General features: G+C 34.8%; 3 protein-coding genes and 1 non-coding gene across 4 annotated transcripts; 3 read left to right on the top strand and 1 right to left on the bottom strand.

The window, feature by feature from the left end:
* Positions 1 to 3,455: 3,455 nt before the first annotated feature.
* LOC132060235 (uncharacterized) lies at positions 3,456 to 11,270 on the top strand. The gene is made up of 6 exons (XM_059453172.1): positions 3,456 to 3,654; positions 5,833 to 5,918; positions 9,257 to 9,640; positions 9,732 to 9,956; positions 10,038 to 10,162; positions 10,564 to 11,270. Exons 1-6 carry the CDS (start codon positions 3,652 to 3,654, stop codon positions 10,785 to 10,787), a joined length of 1,047 nt encoding a protein of 348 aa, XP_059309155.1. The 5' UTR covers positions 3,456 to 3,651; the 3' UTR covers positions 10,788 to 11,270.
* Positions 11,271 to 14,176: 2,906 nt separating this feature from the next.
* Positions 14,177 to 21,170, top strand: LOC132060234 (proteasome subunit beta type-3-A-like). Its single transcript, XM_059453171.1, has 7 exons — positions 14,177 to 14,329; positions 14,462 to 14,643; positions 15,298 to 15,405; positions 18,308 to 18,397; positions 18,521 to 18,605; positions 19,707 to 19,801; positions 20,939 to 21,170. The coding sequence occupies exons 1-7, from the start codon at positions 14,324 to 14,326 to the stop codon at positions 20,985 to 20,987; spliced, it is 615 nt and encodes a 204-aa protein (XP_059309154.1). The 5' UTR covers positions 14,177 to 14,323; the 3' UTR covers positions 20,988 to 21,170.
* Positions 19,346 to 19,472, top strand: LOC132061722 (U6atac minor spliceosomal RNA). Its single transcript, XR_009416142.1, has one exon. It is a non-coding gene; the product is annotated as a U6atac minor spliceosomal RNA (small nuclear RNA).
* A 3,198-nt stretch (positions 21,171 to 24,368) lies between the features above and the next one.
* On the bottom strand, positions 24,369 to 27,085 carry LOC132060969 (psbP domain-containing protein 2, chloroplastic). Its single transcript, XM_059453859.1, has 3 exons — positions 26,684 to 27,085; positions 25,469 to 25,624; positions 24,369 to 24,644 (listed from the first exon to the last, which is right to left on the bottom strand). The coding sequence occupies exons 1-3, from the start codon at positions 27,050 to 27,052 to the stop codon at positions 24,384 to 24,386; spliced, it is 786 nt and encodes a 261-aa protein (XP_059309842.1). The 5' UTR covers positions 27,053 to 27,085; the 3' UTR covers positions 24,369 to 24,383.
* Positions 27,086 to 27,591: the final 506 nt, after the last annotated feature.

The following is a 27,591-nucleotide window of genomic DNA, read 5'->3' as shown; positions in this document are numbered from 1 at the left end:
TTGACACGTTGAATCTCTGACCCATAATGATTCATGTGGAACTTAGTTCGAGGGGGATACTAAAACGGCCCAAAGATACTCTTAACATGATGTGATACTGTCCGCTTTGGGACATGCCCGCACGGTTTTTCCCAAAAGGCCTCATATCATTAAGAGTATCCAACTCCTTATAAGTAGCTCCTTTTTCTTTTCAGCTACCAATGTGGTAATTTGTTCGCACACCTAACAATCTCTCCCTCAAACTAAGTTCCACATGACTCATAACGAGTTTGTGATTCAACGTGTCTTTGTGCCACCCACATCGTTAAAGTATTTACGGTCACCGAAGCCCAAAGGTTGTGTATGCGTCTTCAAAGCTATGAGTAAATGTCGTAAACCAGCCCATAGACGGGCAAAGGCACTAAGCCGAGCCCCACGCCACACTCCGCCATCTTCATACTCGTCCAGCCAAACCATTGGCTCTGATACCAATTGTTGGGCTAAAACGGCCCAAAGATACTCTTAACATGATGTGATATTGTCCGCTTTGGGCCAAGCCCGCACGGTTTTCTCCAAAAGGCTTCACATCATTAAGAGTATCCAACACTTTATAAGTAGCTCCTTTTTCTTTTCAGCTACCAATGTGGTATTTTGTTCGCACACCTAACACATTATACTAAAATAAACACATAAAGGATTTAACTTTACACATTAATGGAAGAAAATTTACCGGAAAAGTCTATCATCAAACACCATGTTTGTGTGACAGCGAAGGTGGAGCAAGAATTTGAAACTTATAGTTAGCAATTCCAGTCATTATAAGTTACTGATTTAAAATAAATACTTTCTACATATTTAATGAATTAGCAATTCTAATCATTATAAGTTAGTGATTCTAAATAAATACTGTTTACATATGTAATGAATATATCTAATACGTTCAAACCCTTAACCAAATATTTAGCCACAAGTAGATTCTAAAATCAGTTTATTTTGAAAAGTGTTTTTCAAAAAAATACTTTCGGCAAAAAACAGTTTCTATTTGACCAATTCATTTTAAAAGCACTTTTGAGCAGCAATTAGTGTTTCGCCAAGCTTTTAAAAAGTGTTTCTAAGTGTATTTTTCTGAAAAGTGCTTTTCAAAAAGTTATTTTTTTAGCTTCTGAAAAACTACTTCTGCTACTCCCCAGAAGCACTTATTTTCTCCCAAAAGCTTGGCCAAACACCTCACTTTTTTTTTTTTTTTAAATAAGCACTTATTGGAAAAAATAAGTATTCTTGAGGAAAAATAAGCTTGGCCAAACAGGCTATTACACAGCAAGAGAAAGATTGCCGTTAAGCAATATAACTAGAGGGGGGAGATTTGAGAGAATTCTTTTTTATTTGTTAATTGTTTCGCTTCAATTTATGTGATACCTTTTCATTTTGGAGATTTTCTTTATGTAAATTTTGATTAAATTTTAAGATATATTTTTCATCACTAACGTGAGAAGAACTGTAACTTATACTAATATCTTTTTCTATATATTTTTTTAATATTTTAATTTTAATTTTATAACATGGAGTTGATTTAATCCAATTCAACGATGAAAATTAGTGAAAATGATTTTCGAGAAACGAAAAATACCACATAAGTTAAGATGGATGAAGTACAAGCCTTTGAGGTAACCTAAAATATTTACTTAGGGGTCATTTGGTTGTTGGTTAAGAGGTGATTTATTCATGTATTAAATCCTGCATAACTTGTGTCATGTTTGGTAGCATTTTTTTTTTTGCTATAAATAAAATTCAACACACTAAATCTGATGTTGGTAGTAATTTAGAATTTCGTATCACTAATGTATGTGTAAGTTGTGACAAAATATATGTATAACTTTCTTTTTTATCTGTGATATATTGGTGTAGACAATGGAATTTTATCGAGTTTGAAATAGGACTCTACAAGATGAGTTCAATCCATCTTCAAACTCTAAAGTCGATTAGGGTTCTTGGAGGCTACTCTGCCCTAAACCCTAGATCATGCTTATAAAAGAGAGGCACATATTCCCTTAAAAAGGCATCTCGAATATCTCATAAACTCTGGGGATATTCATAAAGAGATCAAGACACATCTCAAAAATCCCATAAACTTCTCGGGGATACTCACAAAGAGATCAATATGACAGATCGGATATTTCTTGACAATCAAATATCAACAATATCCTTTCATGGAGATCAAACATATTCCAAGAAAGTCCACGTCCAAATCATCCTACATTCGAGAAATACGTTACTAACGGCCCTCAAATTACAGAGAAAAAAATAGGAGAGAAAAATCAAGGGATGAACAGATTTGTACTCACAATCTTGATAAATGAAATTACTCTTTTGTTTATTTGGTGATTGCAGTTTATTTTCTTTATCTTGAGAAAATTTTTTGCAAACAATTGAGACTTCTTTTGTCAAAGCTCTATTGATAGAGATTAATCGTTTTTCCCCAAATGCATTGACATTTTCTTTTTTCTCATTCTAATTATTGCTAAGAAAAGGAATGAAGACGATTAGAGATCGGATAGGCCATATCTTTGTTCTTTAATTTTTTTTTTAGTAGGGGTAACTCCAGATGTGGTAAACAACTTGGTGATATCTCGCTAGAACAAACAATGCTGTTTTTGGTATGTTTTTTGGAAGAAGGCATGCACCATGCAATTTCAAGCACACGTCAACATGGAATCAATCTGCCAAACAAAATGAGATTAGATTAACTCAATATTTTACGATTTTAACTTAGATTAAAAGGTTATAATAACGAAATATATAAATTACAAACTTTTGTCATTTCAATTTGATTTAAAAAACATTTAAAACATTGGTCAAAATTCATAGTATAATTTAACTCTCGAGAAGCAAATATCACAATTAATTTGAAAAGGAAAAAGTAATAAACTGTTCATATTTAACACAAAATGAGTGTATGTGTGTGTGTATATATATATGACTAATGGCTGCAATTATTTTGACGTAGCAGCCAAATATGTTAAAAACCTATACCCTTGAATGGAAAAAATCTTATTGGGAGCATTAACCCCAAAATGAGAAACTGCAGCAAGCAATTCGAATTTAGTCGGGCTCTCATACAATACCTAACACTGGGGGAAAAATATATATATATATATATATACACACACACACACACATACATACTCCCTTCGTTTTCAGAGTACCAGGGTCAAACTTTCTTTGACCGTAAATTTCTACATTGATTTTTCAAGTTTATAAAAATAAAATTATATATTTAGAAATTACATAAAAAAGTTTATAAAATAAAAAGTACTATAAGTCATGATAATTTATAATTCAAATAATTAAGAGAAAATGTAAGAAAAGCACGTCAAACAGCGACGTCGTAAATTTCAAATAGTAATAGATTCACATAAATTGAAACAGAGAGTATATATTATAAACCCTGTAAATTTTCCTTATTGTGACTTGTCCAAATTCGACACAATTTACCCTTTTGTCACCCCACGTCAAATGGGACCTAGGGATTAACAATTCTAAGATAATTAAGATATACAGTTGCATTAACGATTGAGCTTAATTAGCAACACACAGTTCTTGTGTTCTAATTATTCCTCAAAACTCTTATACAGCTGGTGTTTCTGGCTGCTTGAATTTGTATCTGTTTCCACAATGGTATGTTTCTAAGTTTCTTCTTTAGTTCTTTTGTTCGCTTCATTTTTAATTCTCTTTAATTTTTGAAATGTAGCTAGTAATAATTATCTCTGGTGACTGTCATTGTATTCTCAATGTAGTTTTTCTGATTTTAGTTGCAAGAATTCCAGTTAGTTTTGTGTGTGTGTATATATATATATCAGTGGTGTTTGGGTCACAACTTACGCGCACCTAGACTAATTTCACTAAAACACCTACTACATGGGAAGGGCCGAGGGGTGCAAAAACCCCTTCATTGAAAAATTATACAATGTAAATGGGGTAAAAATCTTATATATATATATATATATATATATATATATATATATATAAACAAGTTGTTGAATCCCTTGATATAACTTTTTTTTAAAAAAAAAAAAAAAAAAAAAACCCCTTATTTGAATTTCTAAGTCAGTCATTGCCTGCTACCTCCACCACCACCACCAGCAGTCAGGGGCGGAGTATGGCCACCCGCCGAACACCTTTTGCCATCAAATTACATTGTGTATAGAACAACAACAACAACATACAAGTGGGATATGGGGAGGGTAGAGTGTACGCAAACCTTACCCCTACCTTGGCAGATAGAGCGGCCGTTTCCGATAGACCCTCGACTCAAGTAAAGCAGAAATAACATTAGGATAGCAAGAAAACTAAAGCAGAAGAGCTATTGCACAGAGAGCCGGGTTTGTTTCGTGCGCACCGAAAGGTAGCGGTACCGGGTTCCCATGTCATAAATAAAATAAAAAAAATTAAAAAAAAAAAAAGGAAGGCAGAAAAAGACAAGACGTAGAAAATCACACGTGTATATAGGTCAAATTCTATTTTATACTATGATATATTATCTTTTGAACACCCTTGTCACAAGTCAACGAGTTAGCCTAGCGGTCAAGTTTGTTCCAAAAGGCTTATGATCCTCTGCAGTCCAAACTTGATTCTCGGTGGTGTTTTTTAAATAATACTCCCTCCGCCCAAAAAGATTGTCTTACTTTCCTTATTAGCTTGTCCCAAAAACATTGGCACATTTCTACATTTAGAAATAATTTAACTTTATGAGTTGATTTGTGGCCACATAAATATCTAAAGCTTGTTTTGGACCACACATTTCAAAAGTCTTCCTTTGTTTATTAAATTCCGTGTCAAGTCAAACTAAGACAATCTTTTTGAGACGGAGGGAGTAGCTATTTTAGATTCAATTCTCATTTTTCAGTAGCATTGATGTTTTTAAAGTTTATATGAATGAGCCTACTTTGTATTTCTAAAAGAATACCCAACTTTTTTTTCCTTTTATAAGGAATTTCATGAGTAGATGTGGTTTTATTGTGTATGAATTGTTTCTACTTCAATGTCATTTTTTTATAATTGCATAAACTACAGTGAGCAGAATGGATTGACTTACAAGAAAACCAACAAACTCTGCTTATTAACATTACGCAATTACGCAATTCACAATTAACTCCGTGTGGCTTTAACTTTCTTTTTTTCCTATGAAATTTTGTAAATAAACAAATCTTATTAAAATTACGTAGTTTAATAGTCAGATTTTATGTGCACCCATCCATAAAAAAAGAAATTATTTACCTATTCAAAGTTTGAACACCCTTCCCGAAATTTCTGGCTCCGCCACTGCCACCGGCACATGTACCAGGAAACTCCCTCCGCCAAGGCTTGGACAGATAGGAAGAAAGCACTAGTGTGTTTGATTTTCCCCTTTAAAAAGAATATCCGCAAAAAAGTTGATTTTCAGCTAAAATTTTAATGGGCTTGCTAGGCTAGCGAGGATTTGAACATGAGACCTCATAGTTCTCAACCCCTTCGTTAACCACTAGGCTACACATTTTGGCTTATAAGTATTACACTTGGACTACACATGCATATTTGTATTCTTTCTCCATTTGGGCCTCTTTTTCATTATTAAAGTCCATACTTCATTTGCGCTTTACGCTTAAAGCCCCAACTGACTTGCTAAGGTAAATATTTGGTCAGTTTCGCCTTTGATAACACTGTTTGACTCATTACAGCCCTAAACCTATAGTCTGTGACATCTGCTTTCTTGCTATAACTTCTTTCCCATTATTTATAGTACCTGGATCTTTAGCGTCATATGTATGCTTTGCATATAACTGTGTATTTTAATACTTATTTCGCCATGTTGTGCAGGTGACAATATGTCTACAGTGTGGTGACGAAGGATTCTCTAACGCCTTTGTTTTTTGTGTAAAATGTTTGGATATTGCCGTGCATCGGTAAGTTGGATTGTTGCTAAATGTCAGTGATAACTTTTAGTCATTTTACTATCTCTCATTAGCTTTTGTTTTTTGCGATTTTGCTCTCTTGCATGAAATTTCTTCTTTGTTGTTTGCATGAACGTGAAAAGAATCTCTATCACTGGCTGGAACGTGTATATATGTTAGTTGATGATGGAACTAAGATGAGTCGCTGCAAACTATGAAAGCTTGAAAACCTCCCCTTAAACCATTAATGTTCTCCTCAACTTCACTTGTTGCAGCAACACCACCCCAAGTGAAATTAGAATCTCTATAAATACTTCTTCATCTTCACGATTTTCAGGAACTCCAGTTAGCCATGCATTAGCCTCACATCCAAAAAATTGGATCAAATTGTGAGCGTTGTAGCAATGCTTCAATACTCTGTTATAGTTAATGAACACTAGATCATTGAGCTACTTTAGCTCGAGTCTTTCTCTTCTTGGTATGAATCTGCAAATAAGTTGTGGCAAGTAATTAATAGGCTGAGTTATAGCTCAATCAAAGTTCTCTTTTTAGTAAATGTTTTTAATTTGATTTCTTACTCAACTATTAATATAATAAATTTTAAATAAATTAATTGAATAGCTTTTTTACCAACAACCATAGTGTTATTGGCTAATTTTAATAAATGACAATTACTTGATTAAGTTACTGCTACATCATGAAACCTCTAACCACGAGTTTTCCTTTTTACCAAAATTTTAGATTCTCATATTAGGGGTAATACATTAAATTTAGAATATAAACATAATTGGTAATAATATATATATATATATATATATATATATATATATATATATATATATATATATTTTAATTATTGGTAACACACTTTATTGTCTCAACAATTTGTGAGCCTTGAGATATAACTTAGCTTACTAATATATTGAATTTTTCTTCTTACATGTTCAAACATACTCCAATTCCTCTCACATCCGGATGAGCTACAAGTTAGATTTAGAACTTTGATTGTAAACTGTTGGAATTGTGGAGTGCAAGAACCATATTGCTTCCACCATTCCACTTTAGAAGTAGAACAAATATTCAAAAGTTAATAAGTATAAAGAAATCACTTAAAAGTTAAAGCTATAAAGACACATAGAAACACTCACTCACCTGGTGACCTTGTCTTTCTTTATCTAATAACCATTGGAGTTTCAAAGAGTCCCTTAGCATTCCTGTAAGTGCTAAGTTGATCTGTTAGAATATCTTGCTCATTAATATCAGGGACCAACTTAGCAACATGTTCAAAAGATCCCTTCCACACTTCTGAATATACTACATCCAACTCGGAATTATCATAAAAGAGTTCTGGGTTCAAAATATTCCGAACTGCATGCAAAAGTTCATGAAGTTGATCCAACCAGCTTTTATCAATAATCTCAAAAACTCTTTTATATTTCTTCTCGTTGTCATTAAATGACTCTTGAATAGCCTCCTTAGCCCTATGCATAACTTCATAAAGGTAGATCACTGGTGGTTTTTTCTCCCCATCCACCAAACGAATTACTTTTATCAAACGAGAAATAAAAGAGATTTTTTGAAACCACTTTATCGACCTTTGCACGCAGCAGGAAATATTTTGAACTCGTCATTTTTATGATGATTCTGAGTTGGAAGAAGTAGGTGGAGAATTGTGGGAGAGATTCTATGAATGTCTTGGTAAATTGATGAGTCAACTGCCCGCACAATAATGTAAATAGCGCCAAAGTTCAAATTAGCTAGTCAAGTGTTGGCTAGTCAAGAACTCTCATGTTCAGAATATGAGAGTTGCAGAAATGAGGATGCTGAAATGGATGTGTGGGCATACTAGGAGGGATAAGATTAGGAATGAAGATATTGGGGATAAGGTAGGAATGGCCTCTGTATTGGACAAGATAAGGGAAGCGAGACTGAGATGGTTCGGGCCTGTGAAGAGGAGAGGCGCAAACGCCCCAGTGAGGAGGTGTGAGAGTTGGTAATGACGAGTTTAAGGAGAGGTAGAGGTAGACCTAAGAAGTACTGGGAAGACGTGATTAGACAAGACAACGCATCTTCAGCTTACCGAGGGCATGACCTTAGAAAGGAGGATATGGAGGTCGCGGATTAGGGTAGAAGGTTAGTAGGTAGTTGATCGTTGTCTCGCTTTCCTGCGGGATAGGCTTTGTGGTAGTATGGTGGACCATACCAGTTTCATACCAGTAGTAGTAGCATTATCCCGTAGTTTAGCATTATTCCCGTTGTTTCTTGTCCTTCGATTTTGTTACTACTTTTTGTGTCTCGTGCTTCGGTTATCGCTTTATTCTACTGGTGTTGCTGTTTCTTTTACTGAATGCTATGTCATGCTTTCCTTATTATTTGTTATCTCCTCTTTACTTCGGTATTCTCTTTTTCACCTGCTTTGATATGCGTTACTTGAGCCGACGGTCTATCAGAAACAACCCTCTACCTCCACGAGCTAGGGGTATGGTCTGCGTACACTCTAGTCTCTACCCTTCCTAGAACTCACTTATGGGATTTCACTGGGTATGAATTGTTGTATTCAGTTGCACAACTAGCCCGTCAACTGCACACACAACAGCTTGAGTTACACCACTCTCTCGACGGGAATATCGTTGTATAGTCGCTCAAACAGGACATTAACCATACACACAAGTCAAAGCTGGAGAGAATGTACTGTTATGTGGTTGCCCAACTAGATTGTCAACTGCACGCACAAGAGGCTGAATTTGGACTCTCAAGATTTCCTTGTTATGTGTGATCACACCTTAGAAGACAGCCACACATCACCCTATTACGTTCAAGTTTCCATTTCGGTTGTTTTTAAAGCCCAACTCGGTTTATTGTGTGATGGGCCTCTTCTTCCCTTACACCTAGGCTATAAGTAGATCGTTTCTAGCTTCCTTAGGCCGATTATGCTGGTTTGACTAATTTATAGGTTTGGGAAACACAAGTTAATGAACAACTCAATGGACTAACCATTGAAGTTGAGTTTATCCTCATGGTTTACCATCTACAATTCTTTGAATCTCTAATGGTATACTGATGGGAGGTACCTAGTATTTAGTATTTTATGCTAATGTTTCCTTGGTTATTTAAATTTGTGTCTTAGTCTCTCTATCTTCTTCTTCTTTCTCTTGTTCTTTGTCTTGATCATCAGTTGATCTGGTTTTACTAGTCATAGTCGACCTGTATCATGTGTCAACTTCTTTCATTTCCTTTTCGTAATTACGTTTTCTACGGCATGATTGTGTATAAATACTGATAAGAATTTTAGGTTAACCCTTTCATGTCTTTCTTTAGTTTGTTAATCTTCCCTTTTTTAATCTCTGCAGCTACTGCCTTGATACAATTCCCGATACATTTGATGAAGATGTCTATTGGGTCTGTGATGATTGTGAGGTGGAGGTGCCAAATGAATCTACTATCAGGAATTCTGATCCCGTCTCGCCTGAAAATTGCACTAGTTCAAGACATCTTAAAGCAAGTTCTGAAGCAAAACTTGATGTTCCTCCATTGATAGCTGAGGTAGAAGTAAGGACAGTCCACAAGTTTTCCCAGAAAGATGTTGAGAAATATCCTGGAATGGATTTGGTAGAGCATAGTCAGTTAGGAGGTGATAAGAAGAAGAAATCTAATCCTATGTCTGTGATAGATAAGAAAGATTTTATTCATGCTGCCGTGGAAAAAGCACAACCTGTTTATGATCCTATTTGGAGGTGAGGAGATATTTTATGGATTATTCTCTTGGGTGATATTTATCAGTATGGAGAATGAAAATGTCTGTTTTCTTGCACTTTTTTCTGGCAGGGGTGGTTTTAAGTTATCAGTGAACAAAGAGTATCAGACACTTGGTGGACTTGTAGCTCACCTATCAGTCAAAGCATGCCAAAGGGTTTTTGAAGAAGCAAAGTTATTTCCACTTTCGCTTCACTTGGAAATGCTTCCAAAAACTGATATATGGCCTAAGAGTTTTTATTCATCGGAGCCTAGTGATGATAACATTGCATTATATTTCTTTCCTTTGGATGCAAGGTAATCACTTTGTATTTTCACCATTTTACGCTTAGTTTTCATCAAGTTCGCTTTGTTGTCATCTTATTTTTCTCAGTACAGATACGAGCAGGATTACGATTATTTGGTTGAGCAAATGATCGGTGAAGAACTCGCTCTGCGAGCAGTTGTCACAAATGCAGAGCTCTTGGTTTTCACATCCACAGAGCTTCCCCTGCATCACTGGAGTAAGTTTTTACTTGATACTCCCTCCAGTCCAAAATAAATGAATGTCTTTAACACTTTTTTTTTTGGTCCAGAATAAATGAATTTTTCAAAGCCCAAAGACGTTATTAATTAATTATTTGGGAAGTTACCCTTCTCTCTAATAGGTTTTCAAATCCCAAAGCTGACTATTTCTACTTTTAAGAAAATTTTGGAGAAAGTACGTAATATTGCCAAATGATCCTTTGATTGACGTAATTAATTAACTTTCTTAAGGGGTGCGCAACACCCCAAAAAATCAGTTATTTTGTTCTGGAGGGTTTATTAGATAAATAATGAACCACAAATAGCTGAGATCTTGGTTTTCATTAGATTTTGTTATTTATGGTTCATTGCTGAGTTGCTTGAGAAAACTGGTTGGCAGGATTCCGAAGCAAGCACTATTTATGGGGCGTTTTTAGAAGGAAGCAGGATTCTGGTAGCTCTCAAATGGTATCGAACGGGATTAAATCTGTGATACTTCAAAATGCCGGGAATGTTTTGGCTGCCAGAGATCAGATAAACCTTGTGAAAGCCGAAACTTGTCGTCCACAGAGTCCTATTAGCCCTTTAAGCAATAATGCAAGTGTCGCGTCCCGCACTTCCTGAAGCATCTGTACTCTATTTTTCATGTTGAGCTTCTCAATATGAGCTTGTTTCTGTACCATTTGTCTGAAATGAAAACTTTGAGACCGCACGGATGCGGTTGTGGGCTGTTGGAACTTTGAGACCGCACGGTTGCGATTGTGGGCTGTTGGTAAATAACCTGGTGAAAACAGCGACGAAGCTGGTCTGTAAGAGTGGAATACATGATGTGAGAATTAGGTGCACATAAAAAATAGAGGTTTTTCTTCAATTGAAGAATTTGATGTCCTGTGAAATGCAACCACATGTAACATGTCATCTGTTTAGCTGTACATTGGTAAATTAAGGGTGGTTGGTCTGGAAACCACGGTAGATGGTAGATGGTAGATGGTAGGCAGCAGCATTACTATACAGTTAGGAATCTGATATATGGACTGTGATTGTCGTAGGTTAATTTATTCTGCATGTAAATTAAATCTGATAGTTGGTATTTGGACGGTTTTTTCACTTATAGGGACGAGGTTTAATCCTTATAAATTACGTTTATAATGGTAGAAGAGTGGAAATATGAGAAGTTATTGAACATACCTAAAAGATTTTGTCCCAGCTCCCTGTATACCAATTACAAGTTGCTTTGTGTTAGGTTTTGTGCACGGTAAAGTTGTCTTTGTGTGATATACAGGACAAGGGTTCCAATGTGGAAGCAGTCACTGATGCTTGTATTAGAGTATGTTGTCTAAATTACACCCCTTTGGGTGCGGCCTCTCCTTGAATCTGCTAGCGCGGGATGTGCATCGAGCTGCCCTTTTCGTGTTAGGCTTTGTGACCTAACCATTCCTTTGGGGTGGAAAGTTATATATATTGTCAATATACATTTTTTTACACGTAAATCATACATATTAACTTGTAACTTGTAGTGGATAATATGTCTTTAGTTTGAAGATTATAAATCGCACATTTTAATGGGCTTGCCTCTAGATATGCTTTGAACGATATGATAGTGCATTGAGCTTTTAAATTTCTATCTTTTCGTGTTAGGCTTTGTGAACCCACGCGCCATTTTAAAAAAAATTCGCAAGGCGGTTTAAAGCTGCTTTGGGGTGGATTGTATGGGGTTGAAATTTCTTCCAGTTATATATATTGTCAATATACATTTTTTTACACGTAAATCATACATATTAACTTGTAACTTGTAGTAGATAATATGTCTTTAGTTTGAAGATTATAAATCGCACATTTTAATGGGCTTGCCTCTAGATATGCTTTGAACGATATGATAGTATTATAAAAATTATATTGACGATGTATATAACTTAACAAAAATACGGGTCCTATAAAAACTATTCGAATTTTTTTAAAATTTTACGTGGGTTCAAGAACCTAGTTGTGCAAATTTTAAAGATTTCAAATATGAAGAAAAATATTTTAAACGAAAGGGCACTCCGCGCAAAAAATGTTATAAAAATTATATTGACGATGTATATAATTTAAACTCTATAAAGTATTCATCTGAAGAAAAATATTTTTGGTATTAGAAAATAAGTAGTTTTCTTAAAATATTATGCCAAAAATAACAATTTAGGCAAACACTATAGGGTAGGAGTATGGGGTGGTGGAGATGGAAACAAACTGTGTTGGAGGGTGAGAGGAGAGAATAAGGGTAAAAGGCAATTTTCCATTAAAAGAGAGAGAGAGAGAGAGAGAGAGAATAAGGGTAAAATGTAAGTATGGAACTTGTTTTCATTACTTTCATCGGGGAATGTGGAAAAGTATTGGTTAAACACAAATTAGTACTCCATCTGTTTAGACATATTTGTCACTTTTCGCTTCTAGAGTCTATTTCAACTAATCTTCATAGTTAATTTAGATTAGATTTATTTAATATTTTAAAATTAAAATTAGATATTCGAAGTATATACGGAAAGTATTATAAGTTATAGTTCTCCTTGTATCAATATGGGGAAAGAATATATCTTAATATATTATCAAAGTTCATATAATTAAATCTCCAAAAGCAAAAAATGACAAATATTTTAGGATTAAAGAAATAACAAAAACACATCTTAAATTATTAATCAACACAAACTGCTATTCTTTTCAAATATTTTTTCAAAAAAATTATTTTCAGAAGAGGTAATTCTCAAAGTAAGCTTCCATGGGCCAAACAAGCTTAAACCTATACAGAAAGAAAAAAGAAAATACATAATCGTAGAAAATGAGAAAAGTTGCAAAATTCATCTAACATATGATCCTGGAATTAAATTGTTCTGCCAGGCATCAAAAGGTCCAAACACAGTCTATTCATTAGTAAAAGTTCGACTGGTAAGTTATTTTTCTTTACAAATTACAAATGTTTCCTTTTGTGAAGTTATTTTTCTTTACAAATTACAAATGTTTCCTTTTGTGCTTAGAACAATTGTAACCCGAGCTCTTCCACATATCGTATCAAATCTAAAAATACCTTATTCACTAAACTTGATAAATTTTTATCCATGTTTGACTTCTCTCATAGACACCCAGTAAGAAGCGATATAAATAAAATGATAATTTTAATATATTAACACTAATTATTATAAATTATCTAAATAATAATCAATCAACATAGTTTAAAAGTCGTGTAGTCACTAATCATTTCTCACAATTTCCAACACAATAATTAATACTATAAGAGTATGAATATGAAATGATAAATTATCTTTAGTTTTCAAGCTGATTAAGTAAAAGTGAACATTTATTTTTAATATATTAACCAATTAAAAACGGACGGAGGGAGTAATAATTAAGGGGCATATTTTATTACACTTAGATGACAATAAAGACTTTCTTATACCAAAAAACAAATATTAAGTAGATGTTTGGCCATGAAAATCAAATATTTTTCACTTTATTTGAAATTTTGAAGTTGTGTTTGGTTATAGTTGTGGTATTTGGAATTTTCATGGCAAATGCTAATTCTCAAACAAACTGAAAAAGGGGAAATTTTCATGGCCAAACGGTTCCTAAATGTAAGTGCTCTTTTTTTTTTTTTAAGGGAAAAGGGTTGAAAATGCCCCTCTACTTTAAAAAAAAGACTAAAAATATCCTCCATTATAAATTTGGGTCAAAAATATCCTTTACGTCATTAATATAACCCTATATTAATGAAAATCCCCAACATAACCTGATTTAATTTTTAAACCCGCTTTATTTAAATTCGATCCAACTAAATAAAAATTACATCATGTTATGGCTCCCGATGTGAGACTCGGGAACAAGTTGGTCGTATATGGATTTTTTTATGTAGGCAGGTTTAAATAAACTTAAAAATAAGAGTTATAGGAGATTTTTTGTTCAAATTTTAGGATATTTTTAGCTTTTTTTTTCTAAAGTTAAGTGGAGGATATTTTTGCCCCATTTTTGCCCCTTTACCCTTTTTAGAATAATAATTTCAGGACATTTTTACCCTTGTTCTCTTCTAAATATACAACTGAAGTGTTCTCCAAGACATCAAAACACAGTCTCTCTTCATTAGCAAAGAGCATTCCGCAAAATTTCCGATTCGTCTCTGTAATCAGTCTTCAATGTCGGTAAGTTATTCTTCTTCATCAATCCTCTTAACTCCACAAATTATTGTAAAACCTGCCTCGTTTTATTCAGATCGAATTTTAAACCTAAAAAATAGTGTATTTCTCTAATTTTTGTTTTAATTTTATGTACAGATCTTTGAGTATAATGGAAGTGCTTTGGTAGCGATGGTTGGGAAAAACTGTTTCGCTATAGCGAGTGACAGACGTCTTGGTGTACAGTTGCAGACAATTGCTACTGATTTCCAAAGGATTTATAAAATACATGACAAGCTTTTTATTGGTCTTTCTGGCTTGGCTACTGATACACAAACACTGTAATTTCTTTAATTTACTCCCCTTTAATTACTGTTTAAACTAGCTAAAGATAGGGCATAATGGAAGAAAAAGATCCATATATGTGATATTTACTAGTAGTTGATTTTATACTGTTGGAGAGCTTCTATTATTATTATTGTTATTATTTAACCTAATTTTCACTTTTATTTTATCTAATATGATAATGATATAAAATGAACTTAAATGTAGAAGTTGAGATTCTTATAGCCGACCGCAACTTGTTTGGGTTTTAGGCATGGTTGTTGTTGTTATTACTATTTTTCCTGCTTGCTAATTGTATTGGGCCTTTTTTTTCATATAGAAATTATGATCATTTTAAGGACCCATTTCTTTATTTTCGAAAGATATATAGAGCACGTTAATTGGAAAAGTATATTTGCTTAGAAATTTTATGCGTGGAATTTTAAGTTGGAGTTTAGAGTTAGCGATTACTGATTAAGATGCTTCCTGTGGGTTGGGGGTGTGGGGAGTGGACAGTAAAGGGTGAAACTGTTTCTATTTTCACATTTTTAATTTGGTGTTGCTTTCTTGTTGATTGTGGGATGGGGAAGGAGTGTAGCACCATCTCTTTATTAGTTTGATTTGTTGGGATTATGCTCACGGATATGTGCTTTTGATTACGGTTTCTTTAGGTATCAGAGGCTTGTCTTCCGTCACAAGCTATATGAGCTTAGAGAAGAGAGAGATATGAAGCCTGAGACTTTTGCCAGCCTCGTCTCTGCTATGCTTTATGAGAAAAGGTTGGTAACTATTTATATGTTCTTTGACAATGTTAACGTTTATTTGCTGAAGATTACATGGTATTTAAGTCATCACTGGATGTTTCTTGATTATGAATAATGTTTACTGAGAGTTGAGGAGATGGTTTTTAGTTGATATAAAGTGGTTAAATGACTGCCTTCAAAGTGAAAAGCAGTTTTGAGAACTTTTGAAGCATATTGAAATCTAAAAATATACAAGCATCAGAAACATTTCGATCTGTTTCTTTCATCCATTATACCAGGACCCTTCAAAACCGTACTATTTCTTTCCCACCTTACGGTTTAATGACGCTTGCTACTGCCTCTTCTTTCTACGTGGGTGCATGGCTAAACTCATTAAAAAGAAATTCTTCAGAGAGAGTAATAGCCCCTAAGTAGAGAATAAGATGGGATCTTATTCCCCTCTTCTTTTCATTTCTGCCTTTTTCTCTTTTCCATTGAGCCAAAAATACAGAATATAAGAGGGAACCTAACTCCATTTTAGTTGTAGATCGTAGAAAAGTAAAAAGTTTGCGACCAGACTTACAGGTCATTCTACTTATGTAGTGCCCCATTTCTAAATTCTTTTCGTCACATATATTTTTCCATTTTAAGAACTTCTATAGAAAAGTATAATATTTAGGACACCTACAAAGTGGAAAAGTGTGACCTGTTTCCCAAAAAAAAAAAAGTGGAAAAGTGTGCATCCAATTGGTGCTTTAGCCTTCTAAGTTTGTTTTATTGGCATTTTATTTGAAAACTTATCAATGAGTAGTAATAAGATTAGCAGGTAACAAAGAACTAGGCCCTTCAGCTCATGGTTCCTTATCAGTGTGCTATAGAATATAGAAGAATCTTACACCTATTTCAGAATCTTGGCAAAGTATGAACATATATATTCCCCTTGCCTGTTTTTATTACCAAAAGATATCATTTCAGCTACTAGAGCATCCTTACATGGAAAGTCTTTTTATAAAAATAAAAACAAACAAATTTCAAAGAAAAAAAAAAAGAAAAAGAAAAAGAATTGTTGTTGGCAAAGGGAAATAACAGCTCATTTTGATTTTTTTCATGTTCCCGTACAAGAATATATTGGAAAGTCTTTTCTTATCTCTGTCTTTAGTTTTGTTTACTAAGATGTCATTATGGAGCATTGCTTCATTGGTAGCAGTAAAGTACTGCCGTAAAGTGTACACTTGTATTGTTGCACAATCTATATGTCTGCTTAGTGTGAGAAATTGCAGGAACCTAGTTGTGGGGACATTATACCTCTTTGTGTGTACAATACTTCCTGAAATATGTTGATTTATGGGGAAAAAAACAACTTGAAATAAGATGCAAGCAACTCAAGCACACCTTGCCCTCAGGGCTTAGTTCAAGACAAAGGTTGAGGGGCTTATGACTTAGGTTATAGGTTTGAGCCCTGCACCATGCGAACTAAGCTTAGATTTAAGTGGAGAAGGGTAGAGGGAGGACCCGAGTTTCAGAGGCTTCAGTTGGTCCTAAGGGTTTGCCACAGGCGAATTTCTTGATCATTAGAAAAAGGTTATTTAAGCACATTTAAAGTTGTGAAAGATTTTTCTTCTCCATATCTTGTTGTATCCTTTAGATTTGAGAAGATAGATCATGAAAATATTTTGCCCCAGAATAGTATTGTTTTTTTTTTTTTTTTTTTGGATACATTCAAATCTTTGTTGGCACCGGTCCTTTTCTTAGATGTATTCCTATCAAGCCAAGTTGAACTCCAAAGAGTATTGGTTGATTAAACGTATGTAATAATGTTGAGGCAAGCACAAATATGACACAAACTACTGCTTGCTGGGCTGTAGGCACCAAGGTTCTGGCCTAGTGATCAATAAAGTGGGGCTGGAGAACCATGAGCTCTCGGGTTCAGATCCCAGTTGAGGCAAAAACAGTAGGTGATTCTTTCCCATTCCCTAAGCCTTGGTAGTAGAATTTCCCTGTAAAAAATGTTGATGGGAGGTAGCAGGTACCCCGGTGAAATAGTAGAGGTGAGTGCAAGCAGGCCTGGATATCAGTATCACCATCATATAAAAAAAGAGAAGCTAATGTTTGATGGGTTGTTCCACAATTCTTTTGAGCCCGAAAGTTCAAACCTTCAATTTCAAGCTCAAACTAGCTAATGATCCATTGGATCTTAGTTTTAAGTTGACTTTAACTGATGAGTGGGCTGAGACATTGTTTTCCATTTAATAGACTAGATCTGAGGTTTCATTTATTGAATTAGAAGAAAGAGAGGAGAATAGAGAGAAAAGAGATGCTAAGAATGAGTAACAACAACTCAGAGGAGAGCAGAAAGGACTCTTTAGTGTGAAAATATTCCTACATCATATCCAAACAAAGTTTGCTCAAGATAGGAGGATGTGCATGGGAAAAAAAAAAAAAAAAAGAAGAAGAATCAGATATTAATTTGGGTAGAAATCACATGAGGTGATGTGTTCTTATGTTACCAGTCTCAAAAAAACATGAGGTGATGTGTTCTTACTTTTGCTTAATTTTTCATACCTTATTCTAAAAAAATCTAATTCCACCGCTTGCAATCTCTTCCCCTCCCCCCCCCCCCCCAAAAACCAAAGACATGTTTTAGACATCACATGCGTTGATTTTGAAGGTATGACCCATATGAAGTTGTTAATTAGATAATCAAGGAAAGCTCTCAAACTTTCTTGTCGAACATCTACTGTTCGTATTTGAGCTCAAAAATTAATCCAGCTTAACCTTGGAATTTGGACTCAACGAACTAAACGAAAAATGATCAGTCCAAATAGCTGTTTAGTTGGACAAAAACTGTTAAATCCAGTCTGGGTTTTTGGTTTTGTCACCCTTGATCGATACTTCTTCAACTTGTTGTTAACTTCATTATCCATTTGGTTTTGTCTAGGTTTGGTCCATACTTGTGCCAACCTGTAATTGCTGGATTAGGAGATGATGACAAGCCTTTTATTTGCACAATGGACTCTATTGGGGCAAAGTATGTTGAGTTTCTTTTTACTGCTTCAAGTTCTAAAATTTGGAGCCTTATGTACTCTGCCAGGGTCCCCATGGCATTACATGCTTATAGTATTGCTACTTAGATGTAATGCTTGTCGTGCAGGGAGCTCGCAAAAGATTTTGTTGTTTCCGGCACTGCATCTGAATCACTTTACGGTGCCTGTGAGGCCATGTACAAGCCCGACATGGTTTGTTACTGCTCTTGCTTTCCTTTTTGCTTTATAACTACATAATCCGCTTCTAGCTTGAGTGCCATATATCACAGGTCAATATTTTTCTTGTGTAATGGAAATAATCATCCGAGTTGCTGAAGTGCTGCTTTTATTTGGTTCTTCAGCTGGCAGTTGGGGATTACTCTATATGGTAGACATATGCTTGGAGAAAAAAAATTGGAGTCCCCATAATAGCTGTTCTCTGTTTTGATTTAACAAAACTGCTGGCAGATTTGACGTCTTGATTTTTTCTAGCAGACGCTGCTTGATGGGTCGACAAATCAATAGATATGGGAAATACAAACATTTTCAGTTTTACAAATCACATTTTATTATATTGTCAGTTCACAACACGGTTGTGGAATGTTGTACTCTTTTACTTGATGAGACTTTGATGATGTTGAGGAGGGGGGAGAAATTATCCTCTGTTAGAAACACAGAGGATTGGCTAGGAGAACATGGCAGCATGTGAAACTATACCACTATGCATCTTTTTGACTGTTTGGAATGAGAGTCAAAGATTAAGCCGTAATAGTGCGAAGAAGTATTAAAAAATATTTTTATCACATATTCTTTTGGTTGTAGAGTAAGAATACCAGTGTGTGTAGATGATTGGGATAGCCAGATAAAGTATGGTGGTTGAGCCACTCATTCACTTTGAAAATTGTTTTGATGTCATCTTTGTGTGATATCACCGAAATGATTTTGGCATCTTTGAGTTCGTAGAAATGAGAGATGGTTGGCATCTCCCCCGACAGGGATGGGAACAGCCTTCGGGCTTTACCTGTTATCAGACATCCGGGTAAGGCTACCCACTTTGGCATATCTTACCCAATTTTTTCTTCATCAAAAAATATCACCGAAATGATTTTGACTAACAAACAAAGTGAATTTTGTTCATGTTGATTGTAAGAGCACGTATTTAAGTTTCTCTCAAGGTTCAGATCTTTCTTTCCAATTTTCCATGTACATGCTTTAGAATTTTTCTCTGTTACTTCTTGGACTGCTTCTGTTGTCGTCATCCTATTTCTTATTTTTATTGGCTGTATGGCTTCTTATTGTATGTTAACATTTCAGGGACCGGAAGAATTGTTTGAGACCATCTCTCAGGCGCTGATTTCATCTGTAGACCGTGACTGTTTAAGTGGTTGGGGAGGACATGTTTATGTTGTGTAAGTATTCAAATGCTTTCATATGCCTATTTTCTTGATCATCTCTTCTTAGTAAGTGTCTACCGGAGTCTGTAACCGAAACAAAATATGATCCTCAAATTATCCATCATCTATTTACGTCCAAGATGGTGGTCTTTAAGGCAACAAAAAACCGTGTGTTGCCCAACATGTTTAGAGGGTTAGGTAATTTTAGAAAGTGCTCTCCTAAAATAGAAATAGAAAAGAAGAGCCTGAAGTACAGAGAAGATATGTCATTGTTACGCATGGTGAGGTGGTTGGGTGGGATTTTGATGAAGGGATCGGGTTTAGATGTTGGAGATATGGGTCCTTACTTGGAGCTTGGGGAACTAGGGAAACTGGGTTTAGGAAGACGATAAGTCTTAAGGCCTTAGAGAGAAGGGGCTTGGCAAAAAACTATGTTTCTCGGATCCTCCAAAAACACCATCGAACTTGTGTTTACCCTCCAAATATGAATAACTTTTGGAGGATTTGTCACACCCGGTGACATTTTTTAAGGATCCGAGCAACATTTTTGGCTAAAGGGTGGTTGGTTACAGTTTGTAGTTGATGCATATTGGAGGTTCTCCCCAAATTGTGAGTCCGTAAGGAATTATTATTGCACTTCTATTTTGAAAAATCAAGTACTTCGGCTGCCATTTTTCACTCTTTTATGTGAGGCATTGTCCAGCTCCAGTGGAGTACTACATTTGAACACTCTTCATGCATCTCTCTCACGTTTTTTCCTTTTTCCTTTTTCCTTTTCCGTTTCCTTTTTTAATTATTGATCCTTGGTGGGGGTGGAATGGGGATCATGACATATTTCATTATATCACTCCCTCAGTCCCAATTTATGTGATACACTTTCCTTTTTAGTTTGTCTCAAAAGGAATGATACGTTTCTATATTTAGAAATAATTTAACTTAAAACTTTCCCTTTTAATGAAATGATTTATAGCCACATAAGTATTTATGGCTTTGTTTTAGACCACAAGTTTCAAAAGTCTTCCTTCTATCTTAAATGTCATGCCTAGTCAAACTATATTTCATAAATTGGGGCGGAAGGAGTATTAGTTAAAGTGAGTGGTGTTTCAGATTTTCAGTACTCTCTTATTTGTTCCAATCTATGTGTGGTTGCAGGACACCAACTGAAGTGACAGAGAGGATCTTGAAGGGAAGGATGGACTAAAACACTTGTGGGTGCTATACTTGTTCGCTGTTGCATTCACTGGGAAGACATTTCACTTGTTTTGATTAAAACTCCACATTTCATATGTGATACTATCGTATTTACTTCTCTCTAAGATTGTTATTTAGAGATTCAGTGTTTGGTCACTAATGAATGTAACATTCTAGTTAGTTTACAATCAGCCATTTGTGCTCTCAACAAATTTACGCAACAACCGATCTGCCATCAATATCACACGCTAGACAATGCTGGCAGTAGGCTAAACAACCTAATACCATGTTTTTCCAAAATACACTAGAAATTAACCTCTGAAAAAGAAAAGAAAAAAAGTTTGCACAGCCGTATCGGATACTTAGACATAGACCTGAAACAGGGTCCTTGAGCTGAGTTTGGGCGAAAAAAAGGGTGCACAGGCATCCCGAATGCTTGAACATAGACCTGAAACTGGGTCCTTGCGCCGAGTTTGGGAGAAAGTGAGATGGTTCAGGGGCTTCAGTATGCGGGAAAATAAAAATAAGTGTAACCATTCTGTTAATGATGAACACTTTTGAGCATCTACGGGTATCAATATCACATTGTCATCTCTAGGAGTAACTTTGAAGGAATTGTGTATGTTAAAAAGATCTTTTAATGTTGAAGTTAGGAAGTGTAGGAAATATTGTTTTATCTCAAAGGAAGCGTCTCCTTGATTCAGTGGTTGAAACAATAAAATTAGTTGTTATTGAAGTTAGAAAAAGAATATTTGGAAGTTGAAGTTGTGTTTGAAAATGAAAATGGAGTTGAAGTTTTGTGAGCGAGCTCGAAAAATGTCCACCATATGTACTCCAAACTTTTAAATTCTATATTTTAAGTTTAAAGTTGAAATAATGGATCAATTTGATTGACACTGTTTGGAATGAAAACAACGTTGATTTTTTTTTTTTTTTTTTTATTTTTTTTAGCATGAATAAAACTGAAGCTGAAGTTTTATGAATAAAAATTCAAACACTTCCTAAATCTGTTTTTCAACTTTTAAATTCTATATTTCAAGTTTGAAATTGAAATAATGGATCAATTTAATAAACAAACACTTAATTGAAACAATCTTCAAATATTATCTCAAATCTTATTCATGTCCAAACTAAATCTCTTGGGATGCATAGGAGATTAGTTGCTACTCCTGTCATTGCATACTCGGTGGTCAGTGTAGTAAGTTAAACTATGTCGCACCTAAGGATGGTACTTTAGAATAGATGCCAGTTCTGTTCTTTACAGGGGAAGACATGGACTTCTCTGTAACCTTGAAGTAATGCTTTGAAGAAGTTTCACTTATACCATCTTTCCACTAAATTATACTCCATTAGTCAAATGTCGTTGTCTACAAACTAGACTATACTTGAGGTTATTGTGTTTTGAGTTTTCATTTCTTGTATGTGTTTTAGTACTTAAGTGGCTTAGTGCCACACCGTATACAATTCCACGCGTATAATTTATATTCATAGTTGCAGCACCTTCGTCCTCAAAGTAAATGTTGTTGCCTGGTTATTGATTAAGGGAAACAAAGTTCATCCTAAGAACAGTGGCCGACGGAGAACACAAGTGTTGGGTTCATATGAACCAAACGTTTTTGAGGAGCATAGAAAGATACGTTAAAATCGCTAAAATTTTAATAAATAATAGATGTTGAACCCAAAATTTCAAGAGTGTAATGGGTCAATGATAAGAACCTACAGATTGAACCCATTATATCAAAATTCTGGATCTGCCTTGTCTGAGAAGACCAGAAGTTTAAGAAATAAAGCTCCAGCATTGAACCTGGTCCATATTTTTCTCAACACGAGCTAAACAGTGGGCAGGCAGGCAGACATGTCAACTATGCAATTACATTTTCAACAATAAGGCCTCCAATTCAATGAACCACATATGTCACTCTTACTATCCAAGATTTACTCCAAGGTCTATAATCCACTTCCTTTTGATGCGAGAAAGACGGCTCAATCTCCTCTGCAGCCCGTTGGAAAGTTCTTCCTTAGGCATAAGACAACGATGATAATAACAACTATGCATCAATTCCAATCAAAATGGGGTCGGCTATATGAATCCTCACTAGACCGTGTTGCCAATTTAAGTTCATATCAGACCAATATAATACAAAATAAAAATATAAAATAAGTTGCTTTTAGCTAACGCTCCATCATCTCAGGATGTCATGAACTTCACTGATACTTTGTCCTTTCCTCACGTTGGCAACAAGCAGTGCTGTCACGTTATCATGTTAATACCATTTGGTCACCTCAGCCAACATTGGCTGATTTAACTGTGACATAGGTTTTCCAGGAGAACTGATCAAATGATAAGGAATGAACTGTATATAGGCTGCTAGAAAATTCTAAAACGAGAACTAAGCATTTTTCAGGAGAGAGTGCTTCAATAGTGAGCGGGAGAGCAATAACAAATCTGAACACAGAAAAAACTGAAAAAAAAATGACTGAGTCAGTAACGAGGATGCAAATGGGTTACATTGTTCCTTTTTTTAATAGGTAGGTAAAGATGGATTACAATGTTACTTATAATGCTAAAACTGTGTACATCTGGATAAAATACACATATCAATGACTTTTGCAAGCTGATATTCATGTGTATATATACATTGTATAAAAAAGTGTATCTGTGTGTGCTTGTACTATCAGTTCTATTGCCTACAACAACCAGTTAGCAAAGTATCCAACTTTGTTCACCCAAGACTTTCACCTATAGATTAGGATAAGTGTGAGAGTTAGAGAACCTCTAGCTTTAAAGAGCCCCTACTTTGCCTTAAAACACATATATTTATTATTAGAATGAAATGGACCTTAATAGCCACCACCAACTATTTGGCACTTTGACGAGTTCCAAAGATTTGGACAAATTTCTGCCCTAAAACTTCGGCTAGACTTCAAAACATATGTGATCAAAATCATTAAGATAATATTACATATTTCAAATGGGTAAGTAGGACAAATAGCACAATATGGTCTATTCGCAGATCAATTTGATGGAGAAAAGTTTTAAGTTTAAGCGCTTGACTTTGCTGCCCAAGAAGAAATCATTAATCAATAACCACTACTAGCGCTCAAGAACAAGCCACCAGTCCACTAACAGGAGTTTACTACCTTTATACAGGGGAACTTCATATAAAACACAAAATTAAGTAGCCAATTGAGACTCTCTCGTCACTCACCCAACACTCGCATACAATTACGCATCAAGACGCATTTGAGGGTTGTTTCAAAGATAAACAGGATAGTCACTATTAAGTAAGAGAATTACAACAGAACATTCGAAATGAAAAACCTGCGGGCATACCTTTGGTTTTGGTCCCAGCAGAAGGCATGCAGGGCGAAGCCCAGTGAGAAAAAAAAATGAGCTTAATGCCATTTAAGTGGAAGGAGCAACGTCAAAGGAATGTAGAATCTGTTCCAATGTATTTCTTCTATCTGGTTCAATAGGACTTTCTAACCCATCAGCGTGAGTTATATTTAGCAGATAGAGCTTTCCAGACGCCACAAATGCAGCAGAAAATATCCTCTTCATCCCTCCCCTGGTGCTATCTACCTTGTACTCAAACTCATACACTTGAAGACCTCCTTCTCCTGTTCTCTCTGATACTGCAACTACCTCAGCCTCCTTTGTACTTTCCTAAGAGTAAAAGGACATTGTACTGTTAGTTGCCAATAGTGCTTGGGCGTAAAAGCAAAATTTTCCAACACTCATAGAAACGAATTCAAAAATTGGGGATGTCGAATAAATAGGCATTGCAGCACTCGATCCACTTTTTTCAAATTTTACTTTCCAGTTCATTGAAATAATTTCATTTTATTTATTCTTTTCCAGTAGTCTTTCACATCTTTCTATTAAATCCAAACTTAAAATGTCTCACTCGCTGATAGGATTCCCCTCCTTTACCCTTCATCTCTTTAGTTTCACAATTGGATTACACGTTGTCCCCCCACAACTGTGATTCCCAACAGATTTACCTTAGCTCGCTTTATCTTCTTTGCTGTTGAAGTGAGTTAAGAAAACTCCTATAGTTAAAAGATGAGTTACTAGATACAAATTGTTTTCCCACACAAAATGACATTGCAAAGGAAATGGAGATACAACAACAAAAAAGCTCAATCCCAAGCTAGCTGGGGTCTGTGTGTGAATCCTCAATATCATAAAGCTATGATATTTCAATATTCCGTATTTAAGGATTATCAACACTTGGCGTTCTCTAGTATACTCTAGTGCCAAGGAAATTGAGATAATGAGAACAAAATGTGTGAACAATTTGCAATAGAATTTCAATCTCATCGATACTCCTACTTTTGCTTATAGCCAAATACTTTGTCAAAATCCATTAAAGCTAGTTGAATAGTGTCCATGATTAGTAAATAAGTTACGAAACAGACAGAGGAAAAAGAAAAAAAGAAAAAAAAAAAGAGAAACAGAAGAACAGCAAAAATAAAAAGGACACTGACCTTGCGCTTTTCAGCCAGAATTAGCTTATCTGCCACAAATTGTGGATTCCCGAATTGGCTAAGGGTTGTTATTTTTACAGGGATAACCACAACCCCCACATTGTTTGATCCCTTGTTTGTATCCTGAAACAGGGCAGTTGCCCCAGCTTTATCAACCTATAGAACCCAATAACAGCACAATCAGTACCCAAAACCTCCTATCTGGTATAACTCTGGGAGTTCTTTTTTTTTTTTTCCTTCCTTTCCATTGTGTGTATGTGCGTGTCTACGTGATAGAGTAAGGATTTTCCCAACATCAGTCAGGATAATAATTTTGGTGTAGGGTGGTAATCAACATTGAAAATTTGTAGTTCAGGGTAATAGAAATCCAGCATAGTTTAGGAGTATGAGTAGCAAACTAAGTACAAGTACAGTTTACAACTAGTGCAAGCATACAAAAAGCACAATATTAGCTTGTTTGGGCAAGCTTCCATAATCTGTTTATTTTGGGAAGTTTTTTTGTCGTAACTGCTTTTCGAAAAAGTACTTTTGGAAAGTAGCCGTGTATGTTTGGCAAATCAATTTGAAAAGCATTTTTTTCCAATATTAGAGCAGCAATTTGTGCTTGACCAACGTCCCAAAAGTGCATCAAAAACTTACTTTTTTCAGCTTATGAAAATCAACTTATGCTACTACACTCAAAAACACTTATATTTCTTTTTTTCTTTTCCCAAAAGCATGGCCAAACACCTAAACTCTTTAAAATAAGTACCTTTTTAAATTTAAAAAAAAAAACACTTTGAACTTCAAAGAAGCTTGCCGAATAGTCTAATATAGTTTACAATAAATCTAAGCATACAAAAAGCAGAATGCGTTTTGGTAGCTGATTAATTAGTGAAAATAGGGAAAACAAATTACTCCCTCCAGTTCAAAATAAGTGTCCACTTAGCTTTTTTACACGTCCCTCAAGAAAAACACAAACTCCTAGAAAAGAAAGATATTTTGACTAAACTATACTCTTGCCTATTTATTGCCTTGAGCAAATACGAGCAAATTTAAAAAATGGAGTTAACTCTTGGATTATGCAAGTAGACACTTATTTTGAACCAAAATAAAAAGGCTTAATTGGACACTTATTTTGAAAGGAGGGAGTACTATCACCCTAATGGAAAGGAAAGCTACAATTACAAGAATCAATCCTCGATTAATTTGGAAAAGTTATGGACAAAAGTGGACCTTAATCCAAGAAGAAGGTCTGAGGAGAGTGAAACCTTCAACTGAATCCGTATATCTTTCTACCTCTAACACTTCACCATTAGCCATAGCAATAAAGCACGATAAAGTGTCCCATAATAACACCGTTAAAATCGATACATTTACAGCTCGTCTGCTTGAAACAATTGGAACCAATTCTTCCATTGATTTCTTCAATTCATTATTGAAAGGAATAGAGAATGATGATGATACAGTTAAGGTTTGCTTTCTATTTTTCATAGTTGCAAGGGTTTTAAAGAAGCCATTATGATAGGTAATTGAACAAGCTAGTACTGAGCTAAAGGCGGACATTGTTTGTCCCTTATTATTGAGCCAAGATGAAAGGTTCATCTTATTCGTTCTGCTGCTGCCATATACTGCCTTAAGATGTCTCAATCTAAACTAATTACTACTAGTAAGTATTGTTTTTTTAATTTGAATACTGCATAACTAAAGTTATTTATTTTTAAGTATTTAAATGTTATTGAATATAAAATAAAAATTTCAACCAAAATTGATAATAATTCATAAGATATTAATAATAAAATATTACTCTCACCGTTCCAATTTAGTATGTGTCATCTTTCGAATTTTTAGATTTAAATAAGTCTTTCTTAAACGTTATTTTTTCATATACTATCTTTTATACATTTTGAATTATCAATCATTGTGACTTATAGTATTTTTTACGTAATTATTAGATATGTAACTTTTATTTCAAAAAACTTAAAGATCTCGTATACGAATCACGGTTAAGATTAAACTGTTTGGCTCTCGAAATTCAAATTGTGCCACATAAATTGGGATAGAGGAGTAGTTAAATTATTTTTCTGATGAATCGCACGCTGAATTCTGAAAACTAGTGGCAACAACTAACTGTGATAGTGATC

Source organism: Lycium ferocissimum, chromosome 6 (assembly GCF_029784015.1).
Source record: "Lycium ferocissimum isolate CSIRO_LF1 chromosome 6, AGI_CSIRO_Lferr_CH_V1, whole genome shotgun sequence".
Classification (NCBI taxonomy): Eukaryota; Viridiplantae; Streptophyta; class Magnoliopsida; order Solanales; family Solanaceae; genus Lycium; species Lycium ferocissimum.
The sequence above is the reverse complement of the archived record's forward strand: the minus strand, read 5'-3'. Positions and strand labels throughout refer to the sequence as shown.